This window comes from Lissotriton vulgaris, chromosome 1_1 (genome assembly GCF_964263255.1).
Source record: "Lissotriton vulgaris chromosome 1_1, aLisVul1.2, whole genome shotgun sequence".
Classification (NCBI taxonomy): Eukaryota; Metazoa; Chordata; class Amphibia; order Caudata; family Salamandridae; genus Lissotriton; species Lissotriton vulgaris.
In genome coordinates, this window is record NC_141685.1 from 295,328,608 (window position 1) to 295,341,109 (window position 12,502).

General features: G+C 46.8%; 1 protein-coding gene across 7 annotated transcripts in view; it reads left to right on the forward strand.

Annotated features, from left to right (window-relative positions):
- The window catches only part of LOC147747076 (microtubule-associated serine/threonine-protein kinase 2-like), a 1,134,689-nt gene that overhangs the window by 1,101,848 nt on the left and 20,339 nt on the right, over positions 1–12,502 (forward strand). For all 7 annotated transcript variants that reach the window (XM_086952330.1, XM_086952331.1, XM_086952332.1 and 4 more), the window contains 2 exons: positions 1,549–1,685; positions 2,479–2,666. In XM_086952330.1, coding sequence (XP_086808456.1) covers positions 1,549–1,685; positions 2,479–2,666 — 325 coding nt within the window. The remainder of the gene's footprint in view (positions 1–1,548; positions 1,686–2,478; positions 2,667–12,502) is intronic.

The window sequence follows — 12,502 nt, forward strand, 5'->3', positions numbered from 1 at the left end:
GCTATAAATACTTTATTTTATATTAAAGAGCAAACAAAAAGTGTTCAAGGACATTGGAGCCATATAATTCTTAATGATTCTGTGGGGCTTCCAAGAAGTTTTATAATCAGTGGTTCACAGGAGTTTTTACCCCGGTTGGGCTCTAATTTCCTCCCTGCATGTAAAAGTTCCCACTTTCTTGTTAATGATTCACTTGGATCTGGGTATGAAAGTTGTGCTTACACTTAAAGCATCGTCCCGGAAAGACTCGAATGAATTAATGAATTGGCACTTGTAGAACGCATGGCTACCAGATGGCCTCCCAGCGCTTAGGAACAGAGCCTACACAGCTGACTAGCTTAAGCGACCGGGAACAAGAACGTTTTCAGTTGTCTGCGGAAGGACATATAATCGTCTTCCAAACAAATACAATTTGGAAGAGCATTCCAGCTCTTGGAAGTGATGTAGGAGAATCGTCTTCCCCCACCCCTGGACCTATATATTCTTGGGACTACTGCCATGCGTTTATTTGCAGAGCGCAAGGCTCTACTGGGACGGTATAGCGGGATGATGGAGTGTAGGATAGGTGGACCCTTGGAGTAAAGAATCTTGTGGACAGTACAAAGGGATTTAAACTGGATAGCCAGTGTAGAGAGGCTATCGCTGCTTGCGCAGATTTTCTGTGGGGGATCTGTAAGAGGAGTCGAGCTGCACAGTTCTGCACAGTCTGAAGCTTTATTATCGTTGAACGCGGGGCACCTAGATAAAGGGCATTTGCGTATTGTAGACGACAGAGAATTAAGGCTTGAACTAGCAATTTCCTAGCATTAAACGGCAGCAGGGGAAGGATTTTCCTAACCATCTTAAGTATTCCGGAATTGCTCCTTCAGACTCCAAGACTTTTTATTTGCTCTTTTGGAGGGGCATTTAGGCCATAGAGAGCTTGAAAATCCCAAAAATGAAGACAACGTGACTTTTGTCAATGAGCTGCCAGTAAGCCTTCACACCCTCCTTTGTTTCCTACTCTGGTCAGGCTTAAATGATAATAGTGGGAATATGTCCCTCTTCTTCCTGAACTAGTACCTGATTGGACCTGGTTGTGTGAAGGGAACACAATGTAGCCGTGTTCCTTTTCAACTGGTCCGAAAACTGGGAGTGATCTGTGTAGCTCCTCCAACTCTAAACTAACAATCCGTCTTTCAGAACAGATCTTGCTCCACCTTTTTCACGGAATCTGGTCCCATGACACCCTTCCTACTGCATGGGAAGTGTACTTCTTTGGGCCTGGGAATTATTGCAGACCTAATCACTTTAGGTCATACTTACTATGGTTGGAAGTCGAGGTCCTTTAAATTCATACCTACAAGGCTGTAAACTCAACCCTTCTGTAAATCAACATGTTTTTGAAAAGATGGCTTACCACAAAATCCATTGGGTCCCTTCTTACTTTGCATATATTTATCCCTGAATTTACCATAAACAGTGGCACTTAAGATCGCTCACATAGAAAAAAATGCTGTTAGCCAGTGTCTCAAGTAATGAACCACGTTTCTTTTCTGTATTTGGCAGAGTGGAAATAAGGTGTCCATCTCCACCACTCCCTTCGAGAACACCTCCATCAAGGTTGGGCCAGCACGTAAATCAGGGCACAAGTCAAAGATGGCTCGCCGTAACAAGAAGACCAAAACCAAAGATGGGCCTGAAAGGTGAGTTCTTGGCCTCCTTTGAGCCCCAAGTACTGAAAATGTTTAACCTGTCCGTTGTGCTTGTGGCGCATTCTGTAGGCTGAGAGCAAACCTTACACATGGCGACATACAAATATTTGAACTAAAACAAGAATCTAAATCATTTTACAGGTAATAGACCTTCCTCTTAGAATGTGTTATTTCACAAGGGACATTTTTTTGGTCAAGTTTTGATGTAAACCTTTAACCTTGTTCCACATCCTATGTAGCGAAGTCTGTCCCCGATTATATATCCGATTATATTTTGAGACAGATGTAAAGTTGTAATATATAACATAGCTAACAAAAGTGCTCCCCAAAGTGTTTATATGAAATCAGTGAATAGAAATAACTGTTTTACATTCTGGTATATTCGTGAATTGAAGTTTCTCCTCATCAGGCTGCCTTTATTTTGAATCTGTTCAAATTCAGCAGGTCTATTTGTCTTCACAAGCATTGCTGTTCATGCTATGCATATTCTGCATTCTCAGTTTATTTGGATTTTCACAAGCAATTTAATTATGTATAAAGGACCTTTCTGAAACTACAGTTTGAATGCTGATCCTTATAGTTTTGGGTTACCACTAGTTGACTTCTCTGTATGAATTCCTGTTTCACACAGCTCGTTGACGCTCAGCTGCTTATCAGACTGACTAAACTACCTTGGATCTGTGGCAAACAGCAGACACAAAATGGTTATTCACAATTGGTTGCGCCATCCCAGTACATTGTTGCAGTGTTTAATATGCAGTCCTTCTTTTCTTCTTTTTTACAGTAAGAAAAAGACCTCTCTGTTCAGGAAGATCACCAAGCAGGCCTCGTTGCTGCACACCAGCCGCAGTCTCACCTCTCTGAACCGCTCCCTGTCTTCGGGAGAAAGCGTGCCTGGATCACCCACTCACAACCTCTCCCCGCGTTCACCCACTCAGGGTTACAGGTCCACTCCTGAGTCTGCACACTCAGGTAATAAGGAAAGAACATGTTAAATATATTGGCAGTTGCTGAATAGGATGCTCCAGTTATTTGAGAAATTAGTTAGGCCCTACTTGTATGTTTTATTCTCCTGTAATGGACCAGATAACCATTGGGCTTATCTGGGGAAGTATATTGTTTGGGGAGTGTCTTGTCTCTGCCTTCCCGATTACTGAATAGAATGTATTTTATTGTCTCGGTTTTATTGTGCTCTGTCAAAGTTGTAGTGATAAAATGGGGATCCACTTTTATCTCTGAGTGAGTCAAAGATGTATGCTTCCTGGGTTCAGAGAGAATTGAGCTAGTTACTATATGTGTTGCAAGGTCCAAGAGAATACAGGAGTTGAGCGTTTTTGTAGGAACTCTTTTATTTTACCAGAAAAATTGATTCACATCTGGAAAGCCCAATAAAAGTCTGTGGATACAATGAGTGTGCTTTTACATTATTAGTGAGACGGAAAAGGTCCCCAATTTGGTATTTGCATAGAATCACATTCTCAAATTATTCCCAACAACAAGCTGGAATATCTGGTAACATTGTCAGTAGCAAATGGAATTAACATACCTAAATTGCAGCAGATTGCTTATATGTATGTTGTAATTGTGTTGAGCAAACCTAACAAACAGCAGCGGAACCATGTGCAGTAAAAGACAAGGATACAACAAGATTATTGGAGGGGAAACTGTTCTTTAAGAGCGAAGGTCGAAGGTGAACTGTTACTTTGACGTGATGCCAAGAGGGCATTGTCTGTGGTTTGTAATGTAGCTCTCTCATCGCCATCGCCATTCCCCAAGGATACAAGATCTCCAGGAAGGACCACCCCACTACCCCGGAAGGAGGAATCGCCATTGTCCACAAACCCACCCTCCTCCTAAGCACACTCCCCGACTAGTCCACAGACCTAATGGAACACCTTCACTTCAAGATACTGGCCAGCCGTACCTCCACCCTAGGAGGAACCCTCATCTACCGACCCCGCAGACTTTTCGCCAACTCCATCACGGACATCATCTCCCTCATGCCATTGCGTCCACCAACTACTCCCTACTGGGAGACCTCAACTTCCACCTCTACAACCAACTAGACCCCAGCACCACATCCCTTCTGGACAACCTCCACAACATTGGACTCTGCCAGATCGTGACCAAACCCACGATCTCAGCAGAACACACCCTCGACCTCCTCTTCACACCTTCAGCCACACCACAAAACTCCCATGGTGTGGCCATTGATGCGTCCACTTCACCTTCAGAACACCCACCATCCACAGACACCAGTACCTGCACCTGCTCCCACAAAGAAACTGGACCAGACTCACTGACGACCAGCTAACCACATCACTCAGCAACTCCACCCCAACCATCGCGGAAAACGACTACCCCAACACCGCAGCCCAAACCCTGCACAGATGGATCTCCGACAGCCCCAACACCACAGCCCATCTCAAGAAAAACAACAACATCCACGCCAAGAAAGCTAGATGGTTCACCACCGAACTTCGAGAGTCCAGACGCACTTGCCGTCTCCTCGAAAAGGCCTGGAGGAATACCAAATACACCACCAACTCATCAGAAAAACGAGGAAAAAAGCGATTGAAGACAGAATCTCCACTCATGCACACAACCGCAAAGAACTCTACACACCAGCGAGTCCACCAACATCCCTCCCTCACAAGACCTCTGCGACAAACTCGGCACATTTTTCCACCACAAAATCAAGAGCATGTACGACAACTTTGACAAAGACAACCAACACACTGAACCCTCACCAACCACCCCCAACACCCTGAAGCCAGCGATCGACACTTAGACAGCCCTCACCACCGAAGACGATTAAGTCAATCCACTCCGGGGCCCCCACGAATCCCTGCCTCACCACATTTTCAACAGAGCAGCCGACACCATCGCACCCATGCTCTGCCACACCATCAACCGCTCCCTGGCAACCGCCTCGTTCGCTGACTGGAAACACGCTGAGATCAACCCCCTCCTGAAGAAACCCTTGGCGGACCTCACCGACCTCAAAAACTACAGACCCATCTCCCTGTTCAAGTTCCCAGCGAAAGTAATAGAGAAAGCCATCAACAGCCAACTCGCCACATTCATCGAAGAGCACAACATCCTCGACTCCTCCCAATCCGGCTTCAGAAAAAAAACACAGTACGGAGCCGCCCTCCTTTCCGCAACAGACGATATCCGTACCTCATTGGACAAAGGAGAAACAGCAGCCCTCATCCTCCTCGCTCTCTCAGCGGTATTCAACACCGTCTCTCACCGCACCCTAATACGCAGACTCCACGACGCACTGATCCAAGACAAGGCAATCGACTGATCCGCTCCTTCCTCTCTCCGGCAGAACGCAGCAGGTCAGACTCCCCCATTTCCTCTCGGAACCTACACCTACCACCTGCGGAGTACCCCAGGGGTCCTCCCTCAGCCCTACGCTCTTCAACGTCTACATGGCTCCGCTCGCCCCATCATCAGAACCTACGGACTCAACATTGTGTCATACGCAGATGACACCCAGCTCATCCTCTCTCTATCCAACGAACTCAACACCGCCAGACACAACTTTCGAGAAGGCATGGAAGCAGTCGCCAAATGGATGAAAAACAGCTGCCTACAACTAAACAATAACAAAACGGAAGTACTCATCATGGGCCCAAACCCGACACCTGGAACAACACCATGTGGCCCTCGGAAGCCCGCCCACCCCCACGGACCACGCAACCAACCTGGGAATCATCCTGGACTCAGAGCTCAAAATGGACCCCTAGATCAACTCCATCTCGTCGTCCTGCTTCCACACCCTCCGCCTCCCATGTAAGACCTTCAAATGGATCCCCCTCGAACACAGAAAGACCGTCACTTACGCCCTGGTCCCCAGCAGGCTCGACTACGGCAATGAGTCTATGCCGAAATAAACAAAAACCTCACCCGCATGCTACAGAATATCCAAAACGCCGCCGCAGACTGGTCCTCAACCTGCCTAGATACTGCCACATGTCCCAGCACCTGCGCACACTCCACTGACTAGAGTCACCTTCAAGATGCTAACCCACGCTCACAAGGCCCTCCACGACACCAGACCAGCATACCTGAACAGCCGACTCAAATTCCACGCACCCCAAAGGACCCTACTCAGCCCAGCTCTTCTACACCCTGGTCCCCCGCACCAGAAAGACCAGATCGGGAGGCTGCTCCTTCTCCTTCCGCGCCGCCAGAGCCTGGAATGACTTTCTGCTCCACCTCAGACAGATAACATCGCTCCCCATCTTCGCAAGAAACCTCAAAACCTGGCTCTTCGACGGATCCCCCTCCTTGATGGACTGGAACCTGCGACCCCCCCCACCCCTAGCGCCTTTAGACCCTTACGGGTGAGTAGTCGCGCTTAACAAACACTTGATTGATTGATTATACTGCAGCATGATCTGAATTCGGATTGGTGGTCATATAGGAGATGGTTGGCACTCATTTTAGACTACTTTTTAAGTGAATTTGCCGATAAAGGATAGGTGTTAGCTGTCGAGGGCATCATGTTTTCATGTCGGTTTCTTCGGGACTCGGAGGATCTAGCCTTTTTTTGAGTTCTTGGAAAGATACCTTTTGAGACGAATGCCTTGTTAGTGGTGGGTATGCGGGAGATAGCTTCTCTGAAGAGAACTTTTATAATGCAAGAAGATAAAACATCATGTTTTCAAGAGGTGGCTTTGTGGGAGTTGAGAGTATCCAAAACATTTGCAAAGCACAGGAGTTTGAAGGATTACCACTTTGATATGCAGCACTGGGTGTTAGTGGAGTGTGGGTGTTGGGGTTGGGTTAGACCTGTTATTGTCTGTTTTGCTGTCGGATTGTGGTTTTTCCACTGATAAAGAGGTTAATGGCATTGCACGTGTGTGCAGGATTGAAGATTCAGGCAGGGGGTTATTGTATTTCTTCACTGTCTAAAATAACATTCTTCTTTTGGCAACTAAAATCAACTTATTTCTTCAGTAGCAAGTGCACCTCATTGTAAGCTGCCCAAAAGTCTGCCTGTCAGGTGAATGTGCTCTGAATCTGACAGATGCGAATGCTAGATATTTGATCTTTACAGAAACTTTTGTTTTCCAGCAGTGGCTCTTTCATATTTGTGTGCTAATAGTTATAGAAGCATTAGATGAAAAGTGGGAAACACTGATCATAATTAGGCAGGATCTGAAGCACAGCCTGACCAACAGTGGATTCTTTTATTTATCATATGTCAAGGCAATAGTGCTTGGTGAAGTTGAACCAGCTTTTTCAAGTAGATGCCCTACAGATATCTCGCAACAGAATACCTGCATATTGGACTGCCTTATACACAAGCAACTTACTGAAAATGTGCAGCTCACTAGGTTGAGTGGACACATGTCTTTTGCTTGGGAAAAAGTTATACAGGCTGATATCCCTCTGGCTATGTCTTGTTTTGTTAAACGCTTGCTTTTTTAGATAGGCCAAAGTCAACAATTTCCTCACCTAAAGAATGGAGGTCCTTGGTTCTATGGGTGTAGAATTTGAAGCAACATTGGACATCAAGTAAATCTCAAGAAATCACTCACTCATCGGAAGTGGGTGGATATGGAAAAAACACACAGGCTTGTTGAGCTGAAAGTGATGTATGTGAATTAATGGAAAAACGATAACTGAGAAACCACATTGGAGGAATCCAAATCATGGAAAACCAATTTTAAGGAAATACAAATGCATCAAAAATTAAAGGAAACATTTTAAAGGAAAAATAATTTTAAGGAAACATCCAAAATTACATTAAACTTGGGTGGAGCCCAGGATTAGTGAGGGATTTCTGGGTTCAGGGTTGGGTAATGTTTAGAGATAAGGGTGTTTTAGGGGTCAAAGGGGTGGAGTTCAGGCACAGAAAGGGTTTTTTATGGTTCAGTAAATGGTGGAGTTTAGGGGTGGTGAAGTTTTTTTCCCTAGGTGTGATAAATAGATGACGTTTTGGCGAGGTGAGGCGTTTTTAAGGTTTACGGATGCATGGAGCGTAAGGATGTGGGGTGTTTTTATGGTTCAGCATTGGATATAGTGCTGGGGTGTTGAGGGTGTTTTAGGGTTCAGTGATGGGTAAAGTATAGAGGTAGTATAAAGTTTTTAAGGTTCAGGATTAATTGGAGTTTAGGGTGGTGAGGAGTTATATGGATTCAGGGATGAGTGAAGTTTAGATGTAGAAAGTAGTTTTTAGGGTTATGGGATCGTTAGACTTTAGTGGTAGTGAGTGGTTTTTAGGGGTCATCGATGGGTGGTTTTTAATAAAGGTGAGGGTTATTTTTCGGGTTCAGGGATGGGTGGAGTTAGGGTGTGGTGAGGGATTTTTAGGGGTCAAGGTTGTGAGGTGGTTTAGCAGGGCTCGACAAATCCACTCGCCCGCTCGCATTTGCGAGGGAGAATTGATGAGAACAAGCTATTTTTAGGTCCTACTCGCCCTTTCTGGTGAGTAGGAAGACAAACTAACTTTTGTCCTCCGTCTCTGAAAAGAGAGCAAAAGTGACAAGATAACCAGATTTAAAGGCATTTTTATTGGTCACAAAAGGACTGAGCAATAAAGATGGCCTTAAATCTTGTTAACTTGTCACTTTTGCTCCGTTTTCAGAGACGGAGGTCAAGTAGGTTGCAGTTGGGTCAAGGGGATTTTCCAAGGTACTAGACCTGCAGGACTAGTAAAAATTTTCGGATTTTTCAAGTTCTGTTTAGGGATAGAAAGGGTTTTTTAGGTTTCAGTAATGGGAGTTTACGGGTACAAAGGGGTTAACACTTCAGTGATCTGTTCAGTGTAGGGATAGAAATGTCTTATAAAGTTCAGGGATAGGTGTAGTTTAGGGGTCAGGGATGGGTGGAGTTTAAGTGCAGTGAGGGGTTTTTAGGTTTCTGCGATGGGTGACATTTAGGGATAGAAAATGCTTTTAGGGTTCAGGAATGGGTGTAGTTTAGGTGTGGTGAAGGGTTTTTAAGGGGCAGGTATTGATGGGGTCTAGGGGATTTTAGGGGCCAGGAATGGATGGTGTTTAGGGGTGTTGAGGGGTTCGCGAATTAAAAGCAACCAAAGTAATTGTTTGACAATGTAAAATTTAATCTGAAATCATGTACCCTGAAGTAAAGCACTGAAATAAACACCTCTGACAAAACAGTTTCTGAAAGAAAGACCTGCAACCATTGTATTTACATTTTTAAAAATAGGCATGTAAAAGCCTGTCTTGAACAAAGAGACATTCTATGAATTGGTTTCTATAAAAATAGTAAATGGCTTTCATTCTGAAAATTTGCATTAAACAGTTTAGGTGAACTGGTTTCTCAGTAACGGTATTCAACAAAATTGTTTTTCAATAAAATTACCTACAACCAGCTTAAAGTGTGTGGAGAGCCTTTGGATGGTACACAAACGTCTTAAAAATGAAGACAATGTTATTTAATGGTAAAAGCTGCATCTCTCAGACTCGACTGGAAAATGTGTGAGGCCAACATCAAAATAGCTTTTCAAGAAAGATTTTCTAGTTCAGATTGTGGATGGCATCAAACAGAATTATTATTCGTTTTCATAAAAACCTCTTGAAAGGGACCATCAGGAAATCCTTAGTAATATATTGGGGAAATAGCAAAGTTCAGTTGTAAGTCCATCAAAACCTTGATATTGTTTCAAGGTAATTTCTCAAATAATAGTTTTTAACACCTGTTTTAGCAAACAATAGCTGGTATGATTGAGTGTTGGTGAGGTTGCATGGATAACACAATCTGATAGAGACCTCTAGCCGCAGATTCCTTACCTTAGAATTCTCCCCAGGTGTCAGACTGGATCCCGAAATTTTTCGTAAGCTGTACTCCGGCAGTCGTTCGGTCCACGTGGATTCACACGTGCTAGAAATGCCATTCACAGTGCTTATATGGGCACCACGCTGGCATCAGTTCTTTTCGCTCCAGTCAGTGCAGATCCTGGAAGACAAACCCCTCAGTCATCTTTTGACTATTGTTTTTCAACATTTTGTCTAAGTCTTTTGGGGTCTTACCTCTGGTGTGGCAGAGATACCCTCCAAGAAGGCTAGCTTCAAGTCCTGTGGCGCCTGTTACCAACAGATGTCAGTGAAGGACCTGCACCTTGTTGACTTGTGGTGCCTCGAACAGGAACATGACCGAAAGGCCTGTTCTGAATGCCGCCCCATGCACCCAAAGGCTTTGAGGAAATGATTCCTCAAGCTCCTGGTGGCTCGACGTGCGATGCCATGACGATCGTGAGAAAGGTCCGGCTAGCGGTCGCGGAGCCCAAAGTCGTTGTTGCACTTCATGTCATCGAGCCGTTTGGGTAGTGCAGTCTGAGTGGTGTTTGACTTTGCCCCATCTGTCGACCAATGAGACTAGGGATCATCCCTCGAGGCCTGGCTCAGCTGTTTGGCCAGCGCCTGGGCCAACTCTAGGATTCCCGCTTCTCTGGGAGCCAGTTCGACCCCGCTCAAATAGAGGTGTTTTTTGAGGCTATGCACCTCCTATTTGTACAACCCATTCCATCCGGCATGCCTTTGTGCCTCACAGGTCCAGAAGGGGCTCCTACTGGATCCATGATAGAGACTCTGGCCCCGGCAGCAGTCAGGCCCCATGGATCCGGAGATGTATCAGGTTCCGCATGGGTCATGCCATGTCAGCCTTCCCCAGCAGTGGTCCCTAGTCTCATCACTGACATGGAAGCGGAGGGGCATAGTCTGATGCTGGCTCTAGTGCCAACTTGCACCGTGCCACCCAGGCCTGAGCCCCTAATCTTACAGGCTTTGACTCGCAGAGGAATGAGAGGGGTCCCTGGAGCCTGAGGGAATACCAGCTGTATGATGAAGGCAGTATAGACTGGTGTGAAGATTTGGGTGAAGCCAGTGGCCTGGACACTTCTTCCCCTACCGTGGCTATGGAGGAGGGAGCCTCCTTTGCTGTTGCGGTGCGAAGGGTGGCTGAGGGCCTTGTACTTGGTCTACCCTCAGTGACAGTCAAGACAAACGTCTTAACAGAGGTGCAACCAGGAGTGTCCCCCTCCAAACCGCTACTCCCACTCAACAAAGCCCGCATGGACGTCCTACTTTAGAACCTGGTCCAATCCTAACCCAGGTCCTCCTGTGAATAGGACAATTGGCTGCCGCCACCGCCAGCTCCAGTCGACCCAAACTTCCTCACCCAACACCCTACCCTAAGGAGCTTGGTGGTCCAATCCTCTACCTCCCATGAAAATCCTAGTGCATTCCCTGCTGCACCCCTGGACAGAGAATCCAAGAGATTGGATGCTTTGGGGAAGAAGATAATCTCTTTCGCCATCCTGGCATTGCATTCTGTGAACACCACTTGCCTTTTGGCCGCTATTCTCACACCCTGTGGGATACATTGTGCAGGTGCTGTCATCGGTCCAGGAGGAGGCATGGATCATATTTTCTCATGCTGTTGCCAAAGAGAGAGCTGCAGCGAAGTTCGCAATACGCTGTGGACTGGACAGTACCGACTCACTGGGCAGACCGGTGTTGTTGATGGTGGCCTGGGTGAGAACGACTGGCATTTCGGGGATGTCCAATCCTCTCTTATGGGCATGCCCTTTGATGGCTCCCGTCTCCGGAAAGCAGGTGGATTTGGCGCTGGAGCGCTTTAAGGATATCAGGGCTACGGCCAGGTCATTGCACCTTTTCATAACCCCTGTTCACCCTCAATCTGCTTTTTGCTCCTTTTGTAGCCACGGAAGAAGCCTACAGCCACGTCTTTACCCGTCCAGCCTCTGCGTGGCCACGGCTCCTACCGGCCCGTGTACTGGATGGTAGAATTTGACTTGCGGGACGCATGTTTCCATATTCCCATCCTGCTAGCCCACTGGCATTACCTGCAGTTTAGGGTGCACCACAAGCACTTCCAGTTCGCTGTGCTCCCTTTTGGCCTTACGAGCGCCCATCAGGTTTTCATCAAGGTGATGGCAGGGGTTGCAGCTCATCTGCAGAGATCAGGGCTGCCAGTCTTCCCCATCTCGATTGACTGTCTGTTGAAGGTGGGTTCGCCACAGGCTGTTGTCTCCCACCTCCAGACTATGGCAGACTTCCTGCATTCGCTGGGGTTCGCTCTCAATGTGCCAAAGTCACACCTGACTCCCTCTCAGACACTCCCATTTATCGAAGCTGTTCTGGACACAGTGCAGTTTCTGGCCTGTCCTCCCTAACGGCGAGTCCAGGACATTCAGGCTATGATATCGATGTTTCAACCTCTATCCTAGGTTTCGGTGCGACTGACTCTGAGGCTGCTTGGCCTCATGGCCTCCTGCATCCTGCTGGTGACACATGCCTGTTGGCATAGGCAGGCTCTGCAGTGGGGCCTGAATTTCCAGTGGGCACAGCATCAGGGGAATCTCTCCGATGTGGTCCAGATCGCGGATGGAACTGCGAAAGATCTGCAGTGGTGGTTATCGAACAGCAATTGGTTTAGTGGCAGACCTTTCTCTTCCCCAACCAGATCTGACAGCAGTGACAGATGCGTCACTCCTGGGATGGGGCGACCATCTGGGAGAGGTGGAGATTAGAGGGCTGTGGTCTCCAGTCTAGACTCCACATCAACCTGTTTTAGGTTTGAGCGATCTGTTTGACATTGAAAGCCTCTCTACCCTCCATCCAGGGAAGGCTACTGCAGGTGTTCACAAACAAAACCGCTGCCATGTGGTACTGCAACAAGCAGGGCGGGGTAGGGTGGGGTCGTGGACCATATGTCAAGAGGCTCTTCGCCTTTGGACATGGCTGGAACATTAGGGCATATCCCTGGTGGATCAACACCTGGCAAGTTCACTGAACGCCAGG